The sequence below is a fragment of the Nyctibius grandis genome, chromosome 7, assembly GCF_013368605.1.
Source record: "Nyctibius grandis isolate bNycGra1 chromosome 7, bNycGra1.pri, whole genome shotgun sequence".
In the NCBI taxonomy this organism is placed as follows: Eukaryota; Metazoa; Chordata; class Aves; order Nyctibiiformes; family Nyctibiidae; genus Nyctibius; species Nyctibius grandis.
The window spans coordinates 18,461,008-18,481,024 of NC_090664.1; the positions used below are offsets into that span (position 1 = coordinate 18,461,008).

General features: G+C 45.3%; 1 protein-coding gene across 1 annotated transcript in view; it reads right to left on the bottom strand.

Moving 5' to 3' along the window:
• PLCL2 (phospholipase C like 2) overlaps positions 1–5,763 on the bottom strand; it is a 112,652-nt gene extending 106,889 nt beyond the window's left edge. Inside the window, exons 1-2 of the mRNA XM_068404608.1 lie at positions 5,487–5,763; positions 4,204–4,729 (exon numbers count right to left, since the gene is read on the bottom strand). Of these exons, the coding sequence (XP_068260709.1) occupies positions 4,204–4,506 (303 nt within the window). The 5' untranslated portion in view covers positions 4,507–4,729; positions 5,487–5,763. The remainder of the gene's footprint in view (positions 1–4,203; positions 4,730–5,486) is intronic.
• Positions 5,764–20,017: the final 14,254 nt, after the last annotated feature.

Genomic DNA, 20,017 nt, shown 5'->3' on the forward strand with positions numbered 1-20,017 from the left:
ATATATAAAAATAAATATCTCAACAGCATCATTACACAGGTTTCTTTCCCAATACGAAAGAAGACTGAAAATCGGGTAATTTCATATACTTTAAACTGATTCCAGCAACCTAACTCACTTACATCCTTTTAGATGGAAGCTGAACATGTATGATCTATTCCTGGGTCTCCACAAAGACTTGCTAACATGCCATTGTGGCTAAGGTAATTTAAGGACTGCAGAGAACCTAGATCTACTGAAAACACTACTTTACAGTTTACCATGAATGCAAAAGGCTTTATTAAAGCCTTTAAAACAATCAGAGTGGTAGAAAATACTGCATAACATTCTCCATATTTCATATTTTGTACACCTGATACAAACAGGTATACAGTATAAACTAGAGATCATAGAAGACTGAACGAGATAATAACGTATGCTGGCATTTTAATAAGAAAAAAGATTATCTTGATGCATACACTGTAGAACTCCCCAGCTGCAGAAAGACACAGATATAAGAATGTTTAGTTTCAAAAGCAAAGCTCTGCTGAAAAGTATACCCTAGAATATCTACCTGCTAAATTTGGTTCCTCTCTTCTCACAGACTTTGGAACTTACGAGTTGCCCATGCTCAGCAAGCGCATGACTTTACAAAATGAAAGCTTGAGTTTACACCCAGAATAAAAAAGGGAGATACAAACTTGTTTAAGTTATCGGCCAAGAAATTTATTGACACTGAGATCAGTATAGTATTACTATATGCAAAAAAACCCCTGGACTTTGCTTCCAGACACATTGACAAGAACACTCCTGCTCACAGAATGCCAACCCACCTTTCTCCATTTATTTTTCTTTGTTGTCTTCCTCAATAACTGCAGTCTCTCCTTAAGTATATCTCTTCTCATGTTATTACTGTAACACCTCTCCTAATACAGATGTATCTATCCCGCTGGATCTCTTTCTGTCTAGGTCTATAGCTTTGACAAACTGTGAGGTTCTGTAAGCATTTATTGGAGACCCCTGGAAGCAAGTAGCTCTGAGGAAACAAGTCATTCGCTGCCTTAAAGATTCTCAAACTCCTACCACCTCAAAGTCTCTTTAAGAAAGACGCGGAGGAGCCTCACACAAAAATAAAGCAAGCTCACTGCCAACTGTCAGAGCAGCTAAGAGAAGTTCACAGGATGCTTAAATCCACTTTGAACTGTAAGATGGACTCACTGTAAATCCATTTTACAGAATATTACAGGAACTGCTGCAGGAAATTACATTATAGGAAACCATAGCCAGTTCCACCAAGGAAAATATTATGGAAAAACAAAGTAGCGACCGAAAAAACCACTACGTACAAATAAGTGGTACATAAATTAGCTCACAAATCAGGTATCTGAAGCACCTAAATCCCATGAATGCAGAATGTGTCGTCACTATCACCTCTGAAAAATCAGAATCTCATAAATATGTAGAGTAAGAAATAGAAAGTGAAAAAGTCTCCATAAACACAGATGTGCAGCCTCTAGCCCTCAAATTTGGTTCAGCAAAGGTAAGCAACAAAATAGGCTATTCCATAAAAACTGCTGCAAATGAAGGGTACAATCTTTAACACTTTCAGACTAAATGCAGCTTATATACAAGAGTGAAAGGCCAAATAAACTACCATGGTATGAAGATCGTGTTAAGTTTTTCCAGTAACAGTGGACTTACCACCTGTCATCATCCTAGATGACACTTCAACCTTGAATAGCATATCCTCTAGTACCAAACAAGAAAGTAAAAGTCAAAACAATGCAAGTGCACAAAATAAATAAAAATAGAAAGAAAAAAATATGGAACCAGTGAAAAAAAAAAAGAACAGAGACTGCAAGTAAGAAAGGAAAGGAAAAAAAGTCACCAACTGCTCTTGAGAAGAGTTATGAAAATAGACAACCAATGGAAGCATAGACTAAAACCAAAATAAAATAAATTTCTATGCTCCTGACTTTCATGCACAAACATGCGGTTCTAAAGAATATAATCTCAACTGGAACTGTTATTCAAATGTCAATTTTCTGCTTGTGACTCAAAAGCCTACACAGTAATCGGCAGGCAAAACATTTAAAGTATTAGACATTCCATAAATGTGCATTTTACAGATCAACTACCAATGTTGTGTTTTGCATGAAGGTATGAAACCTGCATCTGCATGGGACAGACCTGTATCCTGAGATTACCCCGTATATTCTTTAAGAGCAGTTTTACATCATTGATATAAGTTACTAAAACTCCAAGAACATTTTCCAAAAATAGATTACATTTTACTTTTTCCACTCTGTTTTACAGACTTTTGCTCTGCAAGAGCAGACAAGAAAAAGCATCTTAAGGTTTACTACTCATGCCAGATTTTTCAAAAGGTTTCATATCGAAAACTAGGCACCTACACAGCCGGATTCAAACTACCTGAGAACTGCTGAACTAAGCAGGTAGAATATTCAGTATATATGAAGACAAGTGATTTTTCCCAGAAGTATTAGAACAGTCATATCTAAAACAAACATGGACCACATAACTTTAAACGTAGTGTTGTCAGACTTTTCCACTCATGTCATAATTATTCAAACGATAACACAAAGCCGTAGTAACCAGTTTTTGGCAGTTAAACAGATCACTGTTCACATTTGCAAAATGGTATTCATCAGTAATAATACCAAAAAGTTGAATAATTTTATATTCCAAAGTGCTATAATTTCTGTAGAAACTAAGATCCTTGACCTAGGTATTTCTGAAATGTAACCCAAAACATAGTTCCTTATCTCTTGCTTCTTGATCTTAGTATATATGACGAATCCCTAGGTATTGTATCCTTGTTTGGTCCCCAGAGAGGCAGAAGGTTGCTGTATAATCAAATCATACACTACAAAGTAGTATGATGGCATTATACACACTGCAAACAACGCTAGTATCTTTCTTGGCCTACCGTAGAAGAAACAAAGAGTGTTAGGAAATATCAGACCTGTAAAGAAATCACTGGCAAATCCAGTAAATATTAACTTATTCCAACACCAAGTTCAGCTGCCCTTTGTCTATTGTTATAATTTCTTTAACAAACACACAAACGTACACGCCCAGCATCACTGCTCGAACAGGAAGGGTGGGTGCAGGCTGTGAGATGTGTTCCACTGCTGACTGCCCTTGCTCTCCCCTTGGTTTTTACAGCAAGGTCCAGCAGATGGTAACACAACTTGAGATACACTACTGGTCTTGGATTTCCACACGTGTTTTTCTATCACCCAGCCAAAAGAACTTCATACGCTGATTTTGGAGGCATATAAATATCTAAGACAACAAATCTAGCTTGATTTTGATCTAGCTGATCTTCATTAAACTCAGTTTGCAAGTACTTGAAGTTGTGCTTCATTTTACAGCTAGTAGCAGGAATTTCTCTATGTTCTCTTAATCTTTTCACTGGAGTTGGGAAAGCTAACCCAAGGCAAAGTGTTGTCTCTCAGGAACCGTGGAAAAAAGAACAACTGTATTGATATAAATAATTGTACTGAAAAAACACTCCTATTCCTTTTTCCCCAATCTACATTCTACCATTGATGCTCCTACTTTTCAAGCTGAAGCATTAGCACTCAGAATATGCAGAGCTAAATATAAATAAAGATGTTTTTATAGGTGAAGTACAACACAGCCTCCTGTTAAACGAGCTGTCACTTTTAACAAGAAGAATGCTCCCTATTCTACCTTCTCCCACCCCCAGCCCAATGAGATCCCAAATCTCTCATCACCTGCTGTGTGCCTGTCACACACACAAGCCAACGAAGCCACAAATTTCTCTGCACAGGTGCATCCCAAATAAGAAGGATACTGTGTAATCCGTGTCTCTCCCTGCCAGGCTGGTGCCCATGTTGTCTTTTTAGAAGCCAGCTAGTTTCTCCCGCCTTCTCCAACAGGAATTAGAGCCTTCTGTTTTAATAAACCTCAAAACATGACACCCCCCCCCCACAAAGTGTGAATGTGTATAAAGCCATCCTCTCACTGGTGTCCACTTCTGACAAAGGAAAAATCAAGTCCCCTCACCCCAGCGGGGAAAAAAAAAAAAAAGAAAAAAAAGAAAAAAAAGAAAAAAGCCGCCTATCCTTTCATCTAGAGCCAGTACTCTGTGAGCCAAATCTATTGCCCGCATCTCCCCGCCTCTGTCACAGAGAAAGAGCCAAGATCCCGATGGGGAGGAGCAAGTGCGCCTACCTTAATTATGCTGCTCCTCCGGGGGATGCCGGCTTTGCCTTCTCGTTGTTGACTGGTGCAAAACCCTTTCTCTTTGCTGCTGCTCTCCGGGCTCGCAGGAGGAGCTGATCCCGGCTCCCCGCCGGCTACCGCTAGGGCACAGTCCCCGTTGGACACCCGGCTGCCCGCGCTGTCAAAGCGCGATCTCCCGCCGCCGCCGCCTCCTCCTTCCCCATCCCCTGCCTTGAAGGCCACCTTGCCTTGGGCCGGCCCCGGGGAGGAGGGCAGCCCCCCGCCGCCGGTGCCGCCACCAAACTCCGCCATCAGCCTCCCCGGCTACAGCAGAAACAATATCGCTGTCCCCCTCCCCTCCTCCGGCAGCTGCTCGGCGGTGGCTCCTCTTCCGCTTTCTGTGTATTTACGATCGGGGGATTTTGAGCAAAAGTCTCTCCCCTCCGCACATTTGGCAGCTGAGGCCGCGTAGCTGCAGCGGGGGGGGCGGGAACGGGGACAAACGTCTCGGTTGCGTCTCGGCGAGCACCAGCACCTGGAAAGGAAAAGAAACGAAACGTGACCGCCCGCCCTCACACGGGGCGGGGGAGCGGGGCACCGCCGCGCGCCCCCCTCCGCGCACACGCGTGGGAGGGGAGGGACTGCGCGAGGCGCCACGCAAGGCACACGCGCGACCCGCCGGGTCTGGTGCGGCACCGCGCCGCCGGCAGCCCCGCCGGGAGGGAACCCAGCGCGCACGGAGCGCAGCCCCGCCGCGGCGGAGACGAGAGGGGCCGGGCCGGCCCGACCGCTGCCCGCTCCCGGGGGTGGCGGGGGGGAGAGGTTTGAGGGGGGCTGGAGGAACTGCGCTGTTCGGGCTGCTCAACCGGGAAAACGAGAGAGATGTTGGTGGCGGTGTTTTCACACTTAGAGTGAAACCCACAATCGCAGAGCAACGAAGCGGGAGCGAAAAGAGAACTTGCAGAACAGCACACGCCAAACCCTCCGGCCCCAGCCCGAGGCAAAGCCCGTCCCACGCACAACGCGGACGACCCGCCGCAGCCCCGCTCCGCCACGCGCGACGGCGAGAAGCGGCGGAACCCCAGCAACGCCGCCCGCCGCCCCGCGGGGCACCGCCATCGGCAACTTTTCTCCTCTCCCCGCTGCCTGCCGACATCCAGCCGCCCCACAGCGGCTACAGCCGCGGCCCGGGCAGCAGCACCCCCAGCCCTCCCGCCCTCCCGAGCCGCTACCCGCGGTGCCTCCACCCCGCAGCCGGCCCCCGTCCCGCACGCTGCGCCCCCGCTACCCACCTTGGCGGCAAGGTGGCAAGGGGAGCCCCCCGCTGCCGCTGCAGTAGCCGCTTTTTCCCCCCTCTCCCCTCCTCCCCGTTATGGTCGCCGCCTCTGCCCGGAGCCGGATACGGAGAAAAACTGATTCATGTCGCTGCTTCCCTCGCTCTCTGCCGCCGCCGCCTCCCCTGGCTCAATGCTCGGCAACAGCCCCGAGGGGGGAAAAGCCGGCAGCGCCCAAGGGAAACGCAGCCCCGGCCGCCCCCCCTAGGAAACTCTCCGGGGAAGGCAGAGTGAGAGCGCCGGGCTCGCCCCCCGCCCTCCGCCCGCCGCTGCCAATCACAGGGGCCGGCCCCGCGCGGATTGGGCGGCCCCGCCGCCAGCACCCCCCTCCGGCAGCTCGGCGGCGCTCTGCCGGAGGGCACGACCGCGCGCGCCGCGGCGGCGGCGACCGGCCCCTTCCCGCGCCCCGGGGTTACCGAAGGATTCCTCCGCAGGCTGCCTGCCCGCGCACGGCGCCGCCTAACACAAAACCGCCCGCTCCTCCGCGCCCCCCTCCCGCCCCCGGCCGCATCCTCCGGTCTCTGCTCCTCTCCCCCCCTGGGGTCGGCGCAGCGCTGCTCGCACCAGCCGGCGGCTCCCGGGGCGCCGTAAGTCCTTCCCGCCCTTCACGCGCCCTGCCCGGCGGCCGCGCCCCTGCCCATCCAAGGGGCTGCGGCGGCCGCCGGGGCACGCAGGAAGGGCAGGGGGGCGGTGGCCCAGCGGTCGCTCCGCGGGCCGTGAGGTGACCTGCGGCCGCCGAGGAGATAGCCTCGCCCTGCCGCCGCGGCTTCTCCGGCGCTCACGGCGGGCGGGAGCTGACGAGTCCAATTAGATCTATTAATTAATAAAGGAAAGAAGGTGACGGAGTGCTGGAATAATAAAAGCTTCGTGAAAACTGCAACTTGACAGTTACCACAAGAACTGTGCCCGCAACAAAGCAAGCACGGCCGGTGTACCCTTACATACCCCATACGTACTTGTTTACCACGAGTGACTTCGTGTATGAGGAATAATTTAGAGCCACACGTTTATTTTTACATCTTGACACGGCTGTGTATTGCAATACCTTGCTGTTTCATGATTAAGTTGAATAAAGGGAAATGAAATGCCGCAGTTGAGGCACTTGGCCCTCTGCTCGAAAGTCAGAAGTTGAGTCAGACGGGGAGTTGCCACATCGAGAGCACGGGTGAAGTTAGGAATCTCAGAAATAGGAGCGTGAAGAGTCACGCTGAGCGAAGAGACACCTAAGACGGCCCACGCCATCTGACCTGCGGCATTTGGCTGAAGTGCTTAATGCAGGAGGTAGACTCTGATTATAGTCAAACGAAAGGACCATGCTTTAATTTAGGTCCCCCCATCTCCTCTGGAGATGGCTGACTGTGTCTGGAGCCTTGGCACCAGAGATCAGACACCTATCGTAGATACCTAGAATAAGGTAGCGTAAATAACCCCTTTGGTGTGCTGGTGCAGAGGGTCACACAGTGGAAATGCTGGAGAGAAGAGTGCATATTCAACCCTGTCCCTCAGCTCCAGGGCCTTACCACAGACTGCAGAGCAGTGCCTCCATCCGTTGGTGGCCCACAGCCTTGAGGTGTCTCCAAAGGGAAGGCTCCTCCGTCTTCTCCTTAAGGACACTGTCCTGGTTTAGCTCAAACCAGGCCAAATAGTCTTAGAGAACCCAAGGTCACTGCTTACGAGTAAAGAGCCGAAGGGGGTTGTACCTGCAGGGAGTAGTGGACGGGGCAGGTGACCCAGGATTGACCAGCAAGGTATTCCATCCCATACATGTCATTCTCACTTTCCTGTTTATCACTAACCCACTGCCTCCTGGAGGTGGGGCCCAGGAGGGAGGGGCCCTCCTGTCTCCCACTGATTGGTACCAGCTTTGCCAAATCTCCAGTTAAAAGCCTGCAGGTGTGATGGCAGTGGAGCTTTTGCATTTTGCCCTCTGCCCGTGCTGGGGGGAGCTACTGCCTTTTCCCCTCTGCCTGTACTGGGGGGAGCAATTCTGCCTGAGGAGGATTTCCAAGCTCTTGATCTTGGTTTTGTACATATTTGTATATATTTGGTTATTTCTATTATTATTGTTATTATATTCTTTTTCATTGTTGTGGTTTATTGGAACTGTTTTGGCTTTCCAGCCCATGGGTCTCTCTCCCTTTTCCCTTTCCCTTTCCCTTAGGTGGGGGGGGAGGGTTAACGGAGAGTATCTGCCACCTGGTTGATAGCTGGCCCAGCTTTAAACCGTGACAGATTTATTGGCGCCCAACGTGGGGCACGAGAGAAGCTCCAACAGGTTACTCTGATAAGTTGAATCCTGGCTCTGGTGGGAGGAGACCCGGAGAGCTCAGCTGAGAGAATATCAGATTTCTTCCTTTGAGATTTACGAGGGGTTGGAAAGTTAAAACAGATAGTGAAGATGGTGATGTCATTTTTGAATGCTGTGTTATCTCATCTTTTTATGGAGTTTCTTTCACAATTGAGTATTGCAATGATGCCTTACCTGCCGTGGGCACTGTGTTATTGCTTGCTTCTTATGAATGTTTACATGCAGTTTAGCAGTGGGCGCTGGTCGAAATGTATTGTTTTTGTATGGGGTTTGATACTGATTTATGCTGTGATAAACTGGGCAGTTAATATTCCGATCTCTTATCTCTATGACACAATGATGGGCAGCTTTAATCGCGAATCAGTAGCAGCGACTTCATCTGCACGCTCCAGGCATCCTTTAGCTGATTCTGTTAATGATTACACTTCCAGTTTTACTTTGGGAAATAGTACCTTCTCCTTTTCTGCCAAGCTGATTCCACTAGATTTTGCGAAATTAGGATGGTGCTGTCTAGGTGGCATGTTTTTATTTTTGGTTGTCCTGAATGTGTTTCTGATGTGGGATAAGATTAAATATCGATGCAGGGACAGTTGTAGGTGTTATGCAGCCACCTCAGATCCTACAGTGTGTACTGCCGCTACAGCCACTAAACCCACTGAAACCTCAGCAGCCTGTACCACAGCTGCTACACCCCCCAAGATGGCCACTGCAGCTACTCAGACTCTCAGCACTCCCACGACAGCCACTGCATCTACTCAGACTCCAGCATCTATCGAATCTGTACCAATTGCTCCTGTAACCAGGAAGAAATACCAAAAGAAATCAGCTCGTGAAGTGAAGGATGATGACTCGGAGCCTTCTAAGGCAGAGCCATCATATGACCCAGGTGAGGGCCCTTCTCAGGCAGAGTTAGGGCCTGACACAGATGGGGGTTTCCTCGATCGTCCTTTTAAAGCAGACCCATCACAGAAGAAAGGCCCTTCTAAAGCAGAACTATCACAAGAGGACTCGGACGTAGAGATAACCTACCACTCCTTATCCCTGAAGGACCTGAGAAATATAAGGAAAGACTTCAGCCGTTATGACAGTGAACCTATTATTACCTGGTTGCTCCGATGCTGGGATAATGGGGCAGACAGCATGCAATTGGATGGCAGAGAAGCCAGACAGTTGGGATCCCTGTCCAGAGATGGTGGTATTGATAAAGCGCTCGCAAGAAAGTCAAACACTGTCAGTCTCTGGAGGCGACTCTTGTCAGCTGTAAAGAGCAGGTATCCCTATAAAGATGATGTTATGAGCCACCTAAGCAAATGGACCACTATAGAAAAAGGTATTAACTACCTTAGAGAACTGGCTGTGCAAGAGATCATTTATAGACACCCACGGGACATTGTAGATCCTGTAGATCCTGATGAAGTGGAATGCAACCGATCCATGTTCCGGAAGGTTGTGAAGAATGCTCCACCGACATATACCCATACATTGTCAATATTAGTATGGGGAGAAGATGCTATGGCACGATCTAGTGTGGGCGAAATGGCTAACTGTATGCGACAGTATGAAGATAGTATTTCTTCCCCACTGCAGGCACGCATCTCGGCTGTGGAAAAACTGACTAAGGAGAACAAGGACTCATTTAAACAACTGTCAGACAAACTGTCCATGATCGAGAATAAACTTGACTCTCTACCTACACAGGCGCGCGTTGCAGCTGTTAAGAGAAAACGTTCTCCTACAGGACCAGCTCAAAGGAAAAGGAACACATCACGAGGTATCCTGTGGTTTGCCCTGCGTGGTTATGGGGAGGACATGAGCAGATGGCATGGACAACCTACCAGTACCCTACAGGCACGAGTACGTGAGTTGCAAGCTAAAAGAAATACCAGAGAGAATTTTTCTAGGAGGATGGTTGCTCCAGTTACCAGTGAGCAGGACCCCAGTCAGGGGAGATGGGCCTCAAATCACTTTTTCCCAAGTGTGAATAGGAGAAATGAAGGTCCAGTCCCTGTGAGCAGCATGAATCCATTTCTTGATTAGGGGGGCCCTGCCTCCAGCCAGGTGGAGGAGAGGGACAACCGGATTTATTGGACTGTGTGGATTCGATGGCCTGGCACATTAAAACCACAAAGGTATCGAGCCCTGGTAGACACTGGTGCACAGTGTACCCTAATGCCATCGGATCATAAAGGGGCAGAACCTATCAGCATTTCAGGAGTAACAGGAGGATCTCAAGTGTTATCTGTATTGGAGGCCGAAGTGAGCCTAACTAAAAATGAATGGAAAAAGCACCCCATTGTGACCGGCCCAGATGCTCCGTGCATCCTTGGCATAGACTACCTCAAGAGAGGGTATTTTAAGGACCCAAAAGGGTATAGATGGGCTTTTGGTATAGCAGCTGTAGAGACTGAGGACATTAAACAGCTGTCTACCTTGCCTGGCCTCTCAGAAGATCCTTCTGTTGTGGGGTTGCTGAAGGTTGAAGAACAACAGGTGCCAATTGCTACTACCACGGTGCACCGACGACAATATCGCACCAATCGAGACTCCCTGATCCCCATTCATAAACTGATTAGACAATTAGAAAATCAAGGAGTGATTACCAAGACTCGCTCACCCTTTAATAGTCCTATATGGCCAGTGCGAAAGTCTGATGGAGAATGGAGATTAACTGTGGACTATCGTGGCCTAAATGAAGTTACGCCACCGCTGAGTGCTGCTGTGCCAGACATGCTAGAACTTCAATACGAACTGGAGTCAAAGGCAGCCAAGTGGTACGCCACCATAGACATTGCTAATGCCTTTTTCTCTATTCCTTTGGCACCAAAGTGCAGGCCACAGTTTGCTTTTACCTGGAGAGGTATCCAGTATACCTGGAATCGACTGCCCCAGGGGTGGAAACACAGTCCTACTATTTGCCATGGACTGATCCAGACTGCACTAGAAAAGGGTGGAGCTCCAGAACATTTGCAATACATTGATGACATCATTGTGTGGGGAGATACAGCAGCAGAAGTTTTTGACAAAGGGGAGAAAATAATCCAAATTCTTCTGAAAGCTGGTTTTGCCATAAAAAGAAGCAAGGTCAAGGGACCTGCCCGGGAGATCCAGTTTTTAGGGATTAAATGGCAAGATGGGCGTCGCCAGATCCCGATAGAGGTGATCAACAAAATAACAGCAATGTCCGCACCAACTAACAAAAAGGAAACACAAGCCTTCTTAGGCGTTGTGGGTTTCTGGAGAATGCATATTCCAGATTACAGCCAGATTGTACGCCCTCTTTATCAAGTGACCAGAAAGAAGAATGATTTTCAGTGGGGCCCTGAACAACGACAGGCTTTTGAACAGATTAAACAAGAGATTGTGCATGCAGTAGCCCTTGGACCAGTCCGTACGGGACAAGATGTTAAAAATGTGCTCTACACCTCAGCTGGGGACAATGGTCCTACCTGGAGCCTTTGGCAGAAAGTGCCAGGGGAGACTCGAGGTCGACCCCTAGGATTTTGGAGTCGAGGATACAAGGGCTCCGAGGCCAATTACACTCCAACTGAAAAAGAGATACTGGCAGCATATGAAGGAGTTAGAGCTGCTTCAGAGGTAATTGGTACTGAAGCACAACTTCTCCTAGCACCTCGACTACCAGTACTAGGCTGGATGTTCAAGGGTAAGGTTCCCACTACCCATCATGCAACTGATGCGACGTGGAGTAAATGGATTGCATTAATTACGCAGAGGGCTCGAATAGGAAACCCTAATCGCCCAGGAATCTTAGAAGTAATCATGGACTGGCCAGAAGGCAAAGACTTCGGAATGCCACCAGAAAGGGAGGTGACACGTGCTGAAGAAGCCCCACCATATAATGAACTACCAGAGGATGAGAAGCAGTATGCGCTGTTCACCGATGGATCCTGCCGTCTTGTAGGAAAGCATCGGAAGTGGAAAGCTGCTGTATGGAGTCCTATACGACGAGTCACAGAAGCCACAGAAGGACAAGGTGAATCAAGTCAATTTGCAGAAGTAAAAGCCATCCAGCTGGCTTTAGACATTGCTAAACGAGAAAAGTGGCCAAGGCTGTATCTTTATACTGACTCATGGATGGTGGCAAATGCCTTGTGGGGGTGGTTAAAGCAGTGGAAGCAAAGCAACTGGCAGCGCAAAGGGAAACCTATTTGGGCTGCTAAATTGTGGCAAGATATTGCTGCTCGGCTAGAGAAACTAGTCGTGAAGGCACGTCATGTAGATGCTCACGTACCTAAAAGTCGGGCAACTGAGGAACATCGAAACAACCAACAAGCGGATCAAGCTGCTAAAGTGTTCCAAATAGATTTGGACTGGGAACACAAAGGTGAACTATTTTTAGCTCGGTGGGCTCATGACACTTCAGGTCATCAAGGGAGAGATGCAACATACAGATGGGCTCGTGACCGAGGGGTGGACTTAACCATGGACTCTATTGCACAGGTTATCCATGATTGTGAAACATGCGCCGCAATTAAGCAAGCCAAACGGTTAAAACCTTTGTGGTATGGGGGACGGTGGTTGAAATATAAATATGGGGAGGCCTGGCAAATTGACTATATCACACTCCCTCAAACCCGCCAGGGTAAACGCTATGTGCTTACCATGGTGGAGGCGACCACCGGATGGTTGGAAACATACTCTGTGCCCCATGCCACTGCCCGGAACACTATTCTGGGCCTCGAAAAGCAAATCTTGTGGCGACATGGCACGCCAGAGAGAATTGAGTCGGACAATGGGACTCATTTCAAAAACAGTCTCACAGACAACTGGGCCAAAGAGCATGGCATTGAATGGGTATATCACATCCCCTATCATGCACCAGCCTCTGGGAAAATTGAACGGTATAATGGGCTGTTAAAAACTACCCTGAAAGCAATGGGGGGTGGAACCTTTAAAAACTGGGATAAACATCTGGCACAAGCTACCTGGTTAGTTAACACCAGGGGATCTATCAATCGAGCTGGCCCTGCTCAGTCAGACCTTCTACATACAGTAGAAGGAGATAAAGTCCCGGTGGTGCATGAAAGGAATCTATTGGGAAAAACTGTCTGGATTCTTCCTGTAACGGGCAAAGGTAAACCCATTCGTGGGATTGCTTTTGCTCAGGGACCTGGATGTACTTGGTGGGTGATGTTGCAAGATGGTGAAGTCCGATGTGTCCCTGAAGGTGATCTGATTCTGGGTGAGACTACTTAAGTCTGAACTGCATGTTGTTGCTGCATAAGTGTCTTTTAGGTTAAGACAGTGGTGATGCGACCGGAGCTAGCTTCATCAAGTGGCGTCCAGTAACCTCCTCGAGTCTGACATCTTTAACCTGCAACCCGTGGGCACGAACCATGACAAAAGAGAGACTGCTAGCCAGAAAGACTGCTGAGAGACTGCTAACCAGATGCAAACCCACAATCCTGAACCAAATGAACTTGATGGACTTTTTGCATAAAGATGAATCATAGACTAGTGATATGTATATATATATTTGAAAATGAAAAGGTAGTGGTGATCTGAGTATGACATGAATGGTATGGAATAAGGGGTGGAATGTCCTGGTTTGGCTCAAACCAGGCCAAATAGTCTTAGAGAACCCAAGGTCACTGCTTACGAGTAAAGAGCCGAAGGGGGTTGTACCTGCAGGGAGTAGTGGACGGGGCAGGTGACCCAGGATTGACCAGCAAGGTATTCCATCCCATACATGTCATTCTCACTTTCCTGTTTATCACTAACCCACTGCCTCCTGGAGGTGGGGCCCAGGAGGGAGGGGCCCTCCTGTCTCCCACTGATTGGTACCAGCTTTGCCAAATCTCCAGTTAAAAGCCTGCAGGTGTGATGGCAGTGGAGCTTTTGCATTTTGCCCTCTGCCCGTGCTGGGGGGAGCTACTGCCTTTTCCCCTCTGCCTGTACTGGGGGGAGCAATTCTGCCTGAGGAGGATTTCCAAGCTCTTGATCTTGGTTTTGTACATATTTGTATATATTTGGTTATTTCTATTATTATTGTTATTATATTCTTTTTCATTGTTGTGGTTTATTGGAACTGTTTTGGCTTTCCAGCCCATGGGTCTCTCTCCCTTTTCCCTTTCCCTTTCCCTTAGGTGGGGGGGGGAGGGTTAACGGAGAGTATCTGCCACCTGGTTGATAGCTGGCCCAGCTTTAAACCGTGACAGACACCAAGGGGCAGCTCACTCCTCTGAAACACTGAGAGCCGCAGGCATGATGCCGCCTTCTGTCCATGTTAAGTGATTAGATAGCTTGGAGTGTGAGAGGCCTTATTTCAAACCCTTCTCTTCCTGAAGGGATTCACATCGGGGTCCCCACTGCCATTAGACAGCCACCAACTTATGGACTGCTTCTGGCGAGAGCGCTTTCCTTGGGAAGCTGTGCCACACTATAGAAAGGAAACCAGGAGACACTGGGCCAGAAAGAAGACAAAGCACAAGTGGGAATGTGACTGCAGTTTAGCAGTAATCTGCTTATGGGTGTTAGTAAATAATTGTCTTAGTAGCAAGGAAAGGACCAAACAACTCACCCGTGAGGTGAGAGGTCTAGTAACTAGATACAGGAACCCACTTGTGTTAGTATCATGGAAGTGCTACACCACTCTCACGGAATAAATCTGCTTCAGATGCATAATAAGTACATGTAATAAATCATTAATCTCTGGTCCACAATGGTGTTCATCACTGTAGGAAAAAGGGACCATGAAGTATGATCCAGCTTGGAGGACAGTATGAATCTATTTGGCGGATATTACTTATTCTGTATCATTTCTAGTGGGTCAAGGAAGTTCAGAACCTGACACTGCTACATCACTCATATATATGCTCCTAATTTTAATTAAACTATTAACAATGCTTAAGTTTAAATGAAAACCTAGACGTTTGCAAGATTTAGGCTGTAAACACTGAGGGACACTAATATTAAGATTTTAAATAGACAAAGTTTGTGTTTTTTATTAGCTGGAGATAGAATGATTTTACCATTTGCCCTTATCTGAACATCTTGCCTTGCCATTTAAGGAGGAAAAGGCAGCCTTGAATATTAAAGGAACGTTCAGTATTGTATCTGCAGATGCGCACATCACAAACCATCCCTACAGGAGACTCTTTGTCGTTAGGATCATCACTGTTTCTTCTGGAGGATGAGATTTTGTCACGGTTTAAAGCTGGGCCAGTTATTAAACCTGTGGCAGATGCCCTCTGTTATCCCCCCCCCTCCCCCCAAAGGGAAAGGGAAAGGGAAAAGGGAGAGAGGCTTCCGGGTTGGAAAGTTAAAACAGTTTTAATAAACTATAATAATGAAAAAAAAAAAAAAAAATATATATATAATAATAATAATAGAAATAATCAAATATATACAAATATATATACAAAACCAAGATTGAGCTCCCCTGAAGTCAGCCACGTCACCACCGGCACTGCAGGGCAGGCTCCGGGAAGGCCCAGGCTGGGCCTAGCAACGGTCGAGAGCTGTATTCAGGGACGCACGGATCGGGATCGGGGGCAGCAGGAAAACAGACGGAGTCCTCCTTGGACACCGGCCATAGCAGAAAGGGGCGCGACCCTCGTGATCCCCCCCCCCTTTATACCGAGAATGACGTGTGTGGAATGGAATACCCTCGTTGGTCAATTTTGGGTCACCTGCCCTGTCTGCTCCCCGCTGCAGCTGCGACCCCCCTTCGGCTCTTCACTTGTAAGCAGTGAGGAATTCATCAGTGACCTTGGTTTCTCTAAGAATAAGTACAGCAAGAGCCTTACTGCACAACATCCCTACCGGTGCCTCAGCGATAACTACAAACTTCGGGCGTTATCAGTCTTGGAGGCAGACACTGTCTGCAAACATGCAGTTACTTAGAGGAGACTTAGCTGAAAGCAAAAATCACTGAAAGGAAAATCGGCCTGGTTTAGGCCAAACCAGGACAGATTTACATGCAACAGGTACAAAATGTTATTAGAATCATTTGCCACAGAGTGTTGCCAGTAAACTGGTGAGGAAGATGTGTGCTTTCTGTCACGTTCCTACTTAAGATGCACATACTAAAATGCCAATTTTAAAGCCTTTAGCAAAATTTCATCAGTCCTGTCTCAGCGAAAAAAGAAGAAAAACCCCTCTCTTTTCAACTCTGCTTATCTGTCCAACCTGTATAGAAACAAGATAACACCACTGAAAAAGAAATCATTTAACTTTAGCCTTGGCGGTTCTGTAATGAATGATATCAAGACCTGCAGACACCAGATTTTTAGCTGTAAAAGTGATGATTTAATAAAAAGGAACCAGTAAAACTTCTGAACCTCATCTTAAGGGCACATGCCTTCAAGTCAATATAATAGTACCGGCATTATGCTTATTCTAATTACTGAAATTCAATTACTGATAAAAACATGGTATCAGACACTAAACTAGAAAGGTTGTGCTAGAAAGATGGAGGTAGCAAATAATTATTATTCCCAAGCTGAGATTTCTTCTGATGGCCATTCACTGATTTTTATTATTGCCCCATTCTGTTTTACAGAATCTCCTTAGATCAGGGAAGTGTTTATTCGGATGCATTTTGAATGCATTAAGTTGAAAAATACTTCCATGTACAAAATGAAGCTTTTCTGATAAACCAAAGTCCCAGAAGTGGCCACCAAGATGGGGCTACCCTAGAGAGACCTTGTTTATCCCAGTGAGCTCAGGTTTCCGAAGCAGTTGGTGTAATACTAATGTAAACCGTATACTTTCTTTGCCGCAACTTTTTGAAGATCACGAGGTGAAGAAACTTTCTCGTTATCATTATTCAACAGTGGCCTCAGCAGGTTCTATTTGTTTAATTGTTAAATGAAACAAGGATTATAATGGAATCAAAAACACCTCTGTGACAATATTTAACTGTCTATCATGTGCACATATTAGCTATTTTCATAAAATCCTATCAAATATCAGAGTTCCACAGCTAAGCTAATATTACCCATTGAACTTTTCTAACCCAAACAGTGTGGCAGTAGAAACCTGCCAAGAAACAGACTACGTTTAAACCCCTAACCAGTGACTAAATGACAAGTATTTAAAAAAACCAAATACCAGGTTATTACTAATATCTTAAATATTTTTTATTACAAACATGAAAAACTTTAATTAGCAATTCTCTTGTTTAAATGTTGCTTTTCTGACATCTCTGCTTGGAATATGTTTTTTCATTATTAGAAGTATCATCTCTACAATTCCAGTGATAATTTTTTAAATTGCCTGACTTGATTGTTCAGGTCACAGTCTTACATATACTTGTTTGTTTATTATACTTGTTTATAATTAAGTATATATGTTTAAGCAGTCCCATTACAGTTGGAATCTAATTCATAATTAATCCAAAGCAAAGTTTAGCTATAAATAATGCATTATTGCATATAACATCTGTAAAGTGCAGGTGTCGTATGCACATAAAAAGAGCAGACTGTACAAGTAGGGGAATATGAACTGATGTGCACTAAAGAGAGCAAAAATGCAGGTAGGCAAACATAGGCTAAATTGACAGCTTTGTTTACTGGAAAGCATTTGTTAATGTTATGTACTTGAAATTAATTATCTTTATAATTTTGGGAAGTTCATTATACTAGTATGATTTTTTTTTTATCAAGCAGATCGACCATTTGAGCCTATTAATTGCAGCCTAAGGAATGTTTACTCTCTATCCTACCTATCATGCCAATTACTTTGGCTACCAGCCTACTAAATTTGACAGTTGAGGATTAACAAGAGCTTAAGAGTAGATCAACTCTTCCCCTACAGACTGTTGAATCCAGAAGGAGTGTTTTTCCAAATCAGGATCATTCAAAAGTTCTTCTCTGAAGTGTTTGTTATTAAGACTATCATGCTGTGGGGTTAGTTGATTGCAATGTAGCTTTAAATCACATTGCTTTGAAAATGAGACTCTCTGTTTGTATGTTTAAAAAAAGGTCAAGATTTTTCAAAACTGAGCAACAGTATTCCCTGCCTTTTAAAATAGTGAACCAGACACTTTAAGGAAAGTTAAAGAGCAGACATGAAGGACTTTCTGGAAATCAGGCTCTCTTAAGGCCTCAGTTTGCAAACTAGAAATGAAGTCTCTTTTGAAAGGCTTGACCTGGGCACTAATTTTGAGGAATTCTGTTGGGGATCCTGAAGTTATCTTAAGTGGAAATTAGAGTTTATCGTAGTCTGATAGCATGTTCTTTGTTTGCTACTCTTGAAAAGGCTGAAAATCCAATCTTTTTTGTTTGATTTTAGTATCACCCTTTGGAAAAACTTATTTGGTAACAATAATACTTGAGGTTATACTGGGTAAGGTTTCTATGGAGCAAAATTTGTATTTTCTTCTACTAGGAAAGACAGACACAGTGGATAAGACTTGCATCATGCACATTTCAGCTGAAGCACATATGTTTTACCAGAGAGACTGCAACAACAAACCTGTTCTTGAAGTGTTTCTGATGCATCATTAAAAAGAGCATACAAACAGTGTTTGCCATCTCCTAGCGTTGTACTCTGCCCTCTGAGGAGAAGTTACAGAGTTACAAAATGGGCTGAGAGACAGAATTCTGCACAGGATTGGATTTAATTTCGTCCCTCCTTGTATTTATTAGTAACTATTGGATATATACAGAGGCATTTGACTTCTGGGACATACAGCATTTCATAAGTCATCTATTTTTGTAATTTGAGGCATCTGACACTCTTATTACAGGAGCATGCAAATGAAATAGCCCACAATGAGCTTTTATAACTTCTTCAAACCGAAACTTTTCTTTTGCAAACTAACCGTATTGTTAATATGGATCAAAACCTTTCCTTAAATTCTCACATAGGAAAAACCAGAAAGCTTTTAGTTTTTAATTTCAGGATGATATGCTTTGCGAATTCTCTTCATAGCAGAATATTAAACACTTTCACTGCTTTGAGAAAAATTGCATCTCTTCCATTATAGGAGAGTAAGTAAATAAAATAGGTTGATTTTTCTCAGCCAAGCTCCTTCTAAATTTGTCTTCATTTTATCATGTCCATGAGGGTAAACACTGGGTCTACACATGCTTAATAGGAATTGCAGTGTGTTATGTCTTCACTTTGAAGACATAATAGGAAAGTTAACAGATACACACTTCTGCTGATAAACAGTTAACTATATGCTGGCGTCAGTTTCTCTTGTTAGAAAGCTTACGACACAATACCACAGAAAGAGGAAAAGATATGTATAAAAGAGGAATGAAGTTCTTTTAATGAATGGCAGTCAAAATCCACTTTATTCACTTTAGCCTAGTAACTTTTTCTGAATTACAAGAAATCATATGGTATTCTTAGTATATGCCCACAAAAGAGGTACAGGGAGAACAGGAGTTGATTAAACTCATCATACCCCAAGGCACAAATGCGTTTCCTTTTAGTCATGTGAGAAAAATCACACAGCACAAATTATCTGAAACAGTTTTTTAAAAGGTTACTAACATATGGTGGAACGTAGTTTTTCATGCTGTTTGACCTGGAGCCTGGTAGAGTGCATCACAACAGCCAGTGAGATCGTATCCTGTAGTAAAGCTTGTAATGCAGTTCCTTAATCCCATTAATTTCTTTCTTATTGCTCACATATGTAAAATTAACATCGTCTCTTGTCCCATAGGGATGGTAGGCTTGGGTATGTTGCACTAACCAGCACAGGTCCTAACAGAAGTCAATTCCACCATTGAATTTGTTACCTAATCTTTCAACTTCTGAAGCATAAGTCAACAGTCATATTTTTGCTTTATTTTTAGCTCTAAAAATGCTAATAAGTTACAGTATTTATAGATGCTTTCACATGCATATTCAAAACTTCTGTACTAGAAATAGCTTTATGGTTGAAACATCTGGTCAGAAGACCTTAACTAAGCACCTATTGTACCATTACCACAAACTGATAAGAGTGCAGTAGGCAGAAAATACTCTTCTTAATTTCTCTGAAACATTTATATTTTGCATAAACCATCCATGAAAATCAGGGTCCTGACTGTTAATGTAGCTTTTTGTATATTCCCTGGATTTTCAGATGAATGTATATGTACAAAACCTCACTGTCAATATACGGCAACTCCATGTTCTGAATAAACAGCAGCTGAAGTAAGGGGAAAGCACCACTTTTCTTCTGCCAAAAAAACAGAAGGGAAATTCCTCACTTGCGTTCTTT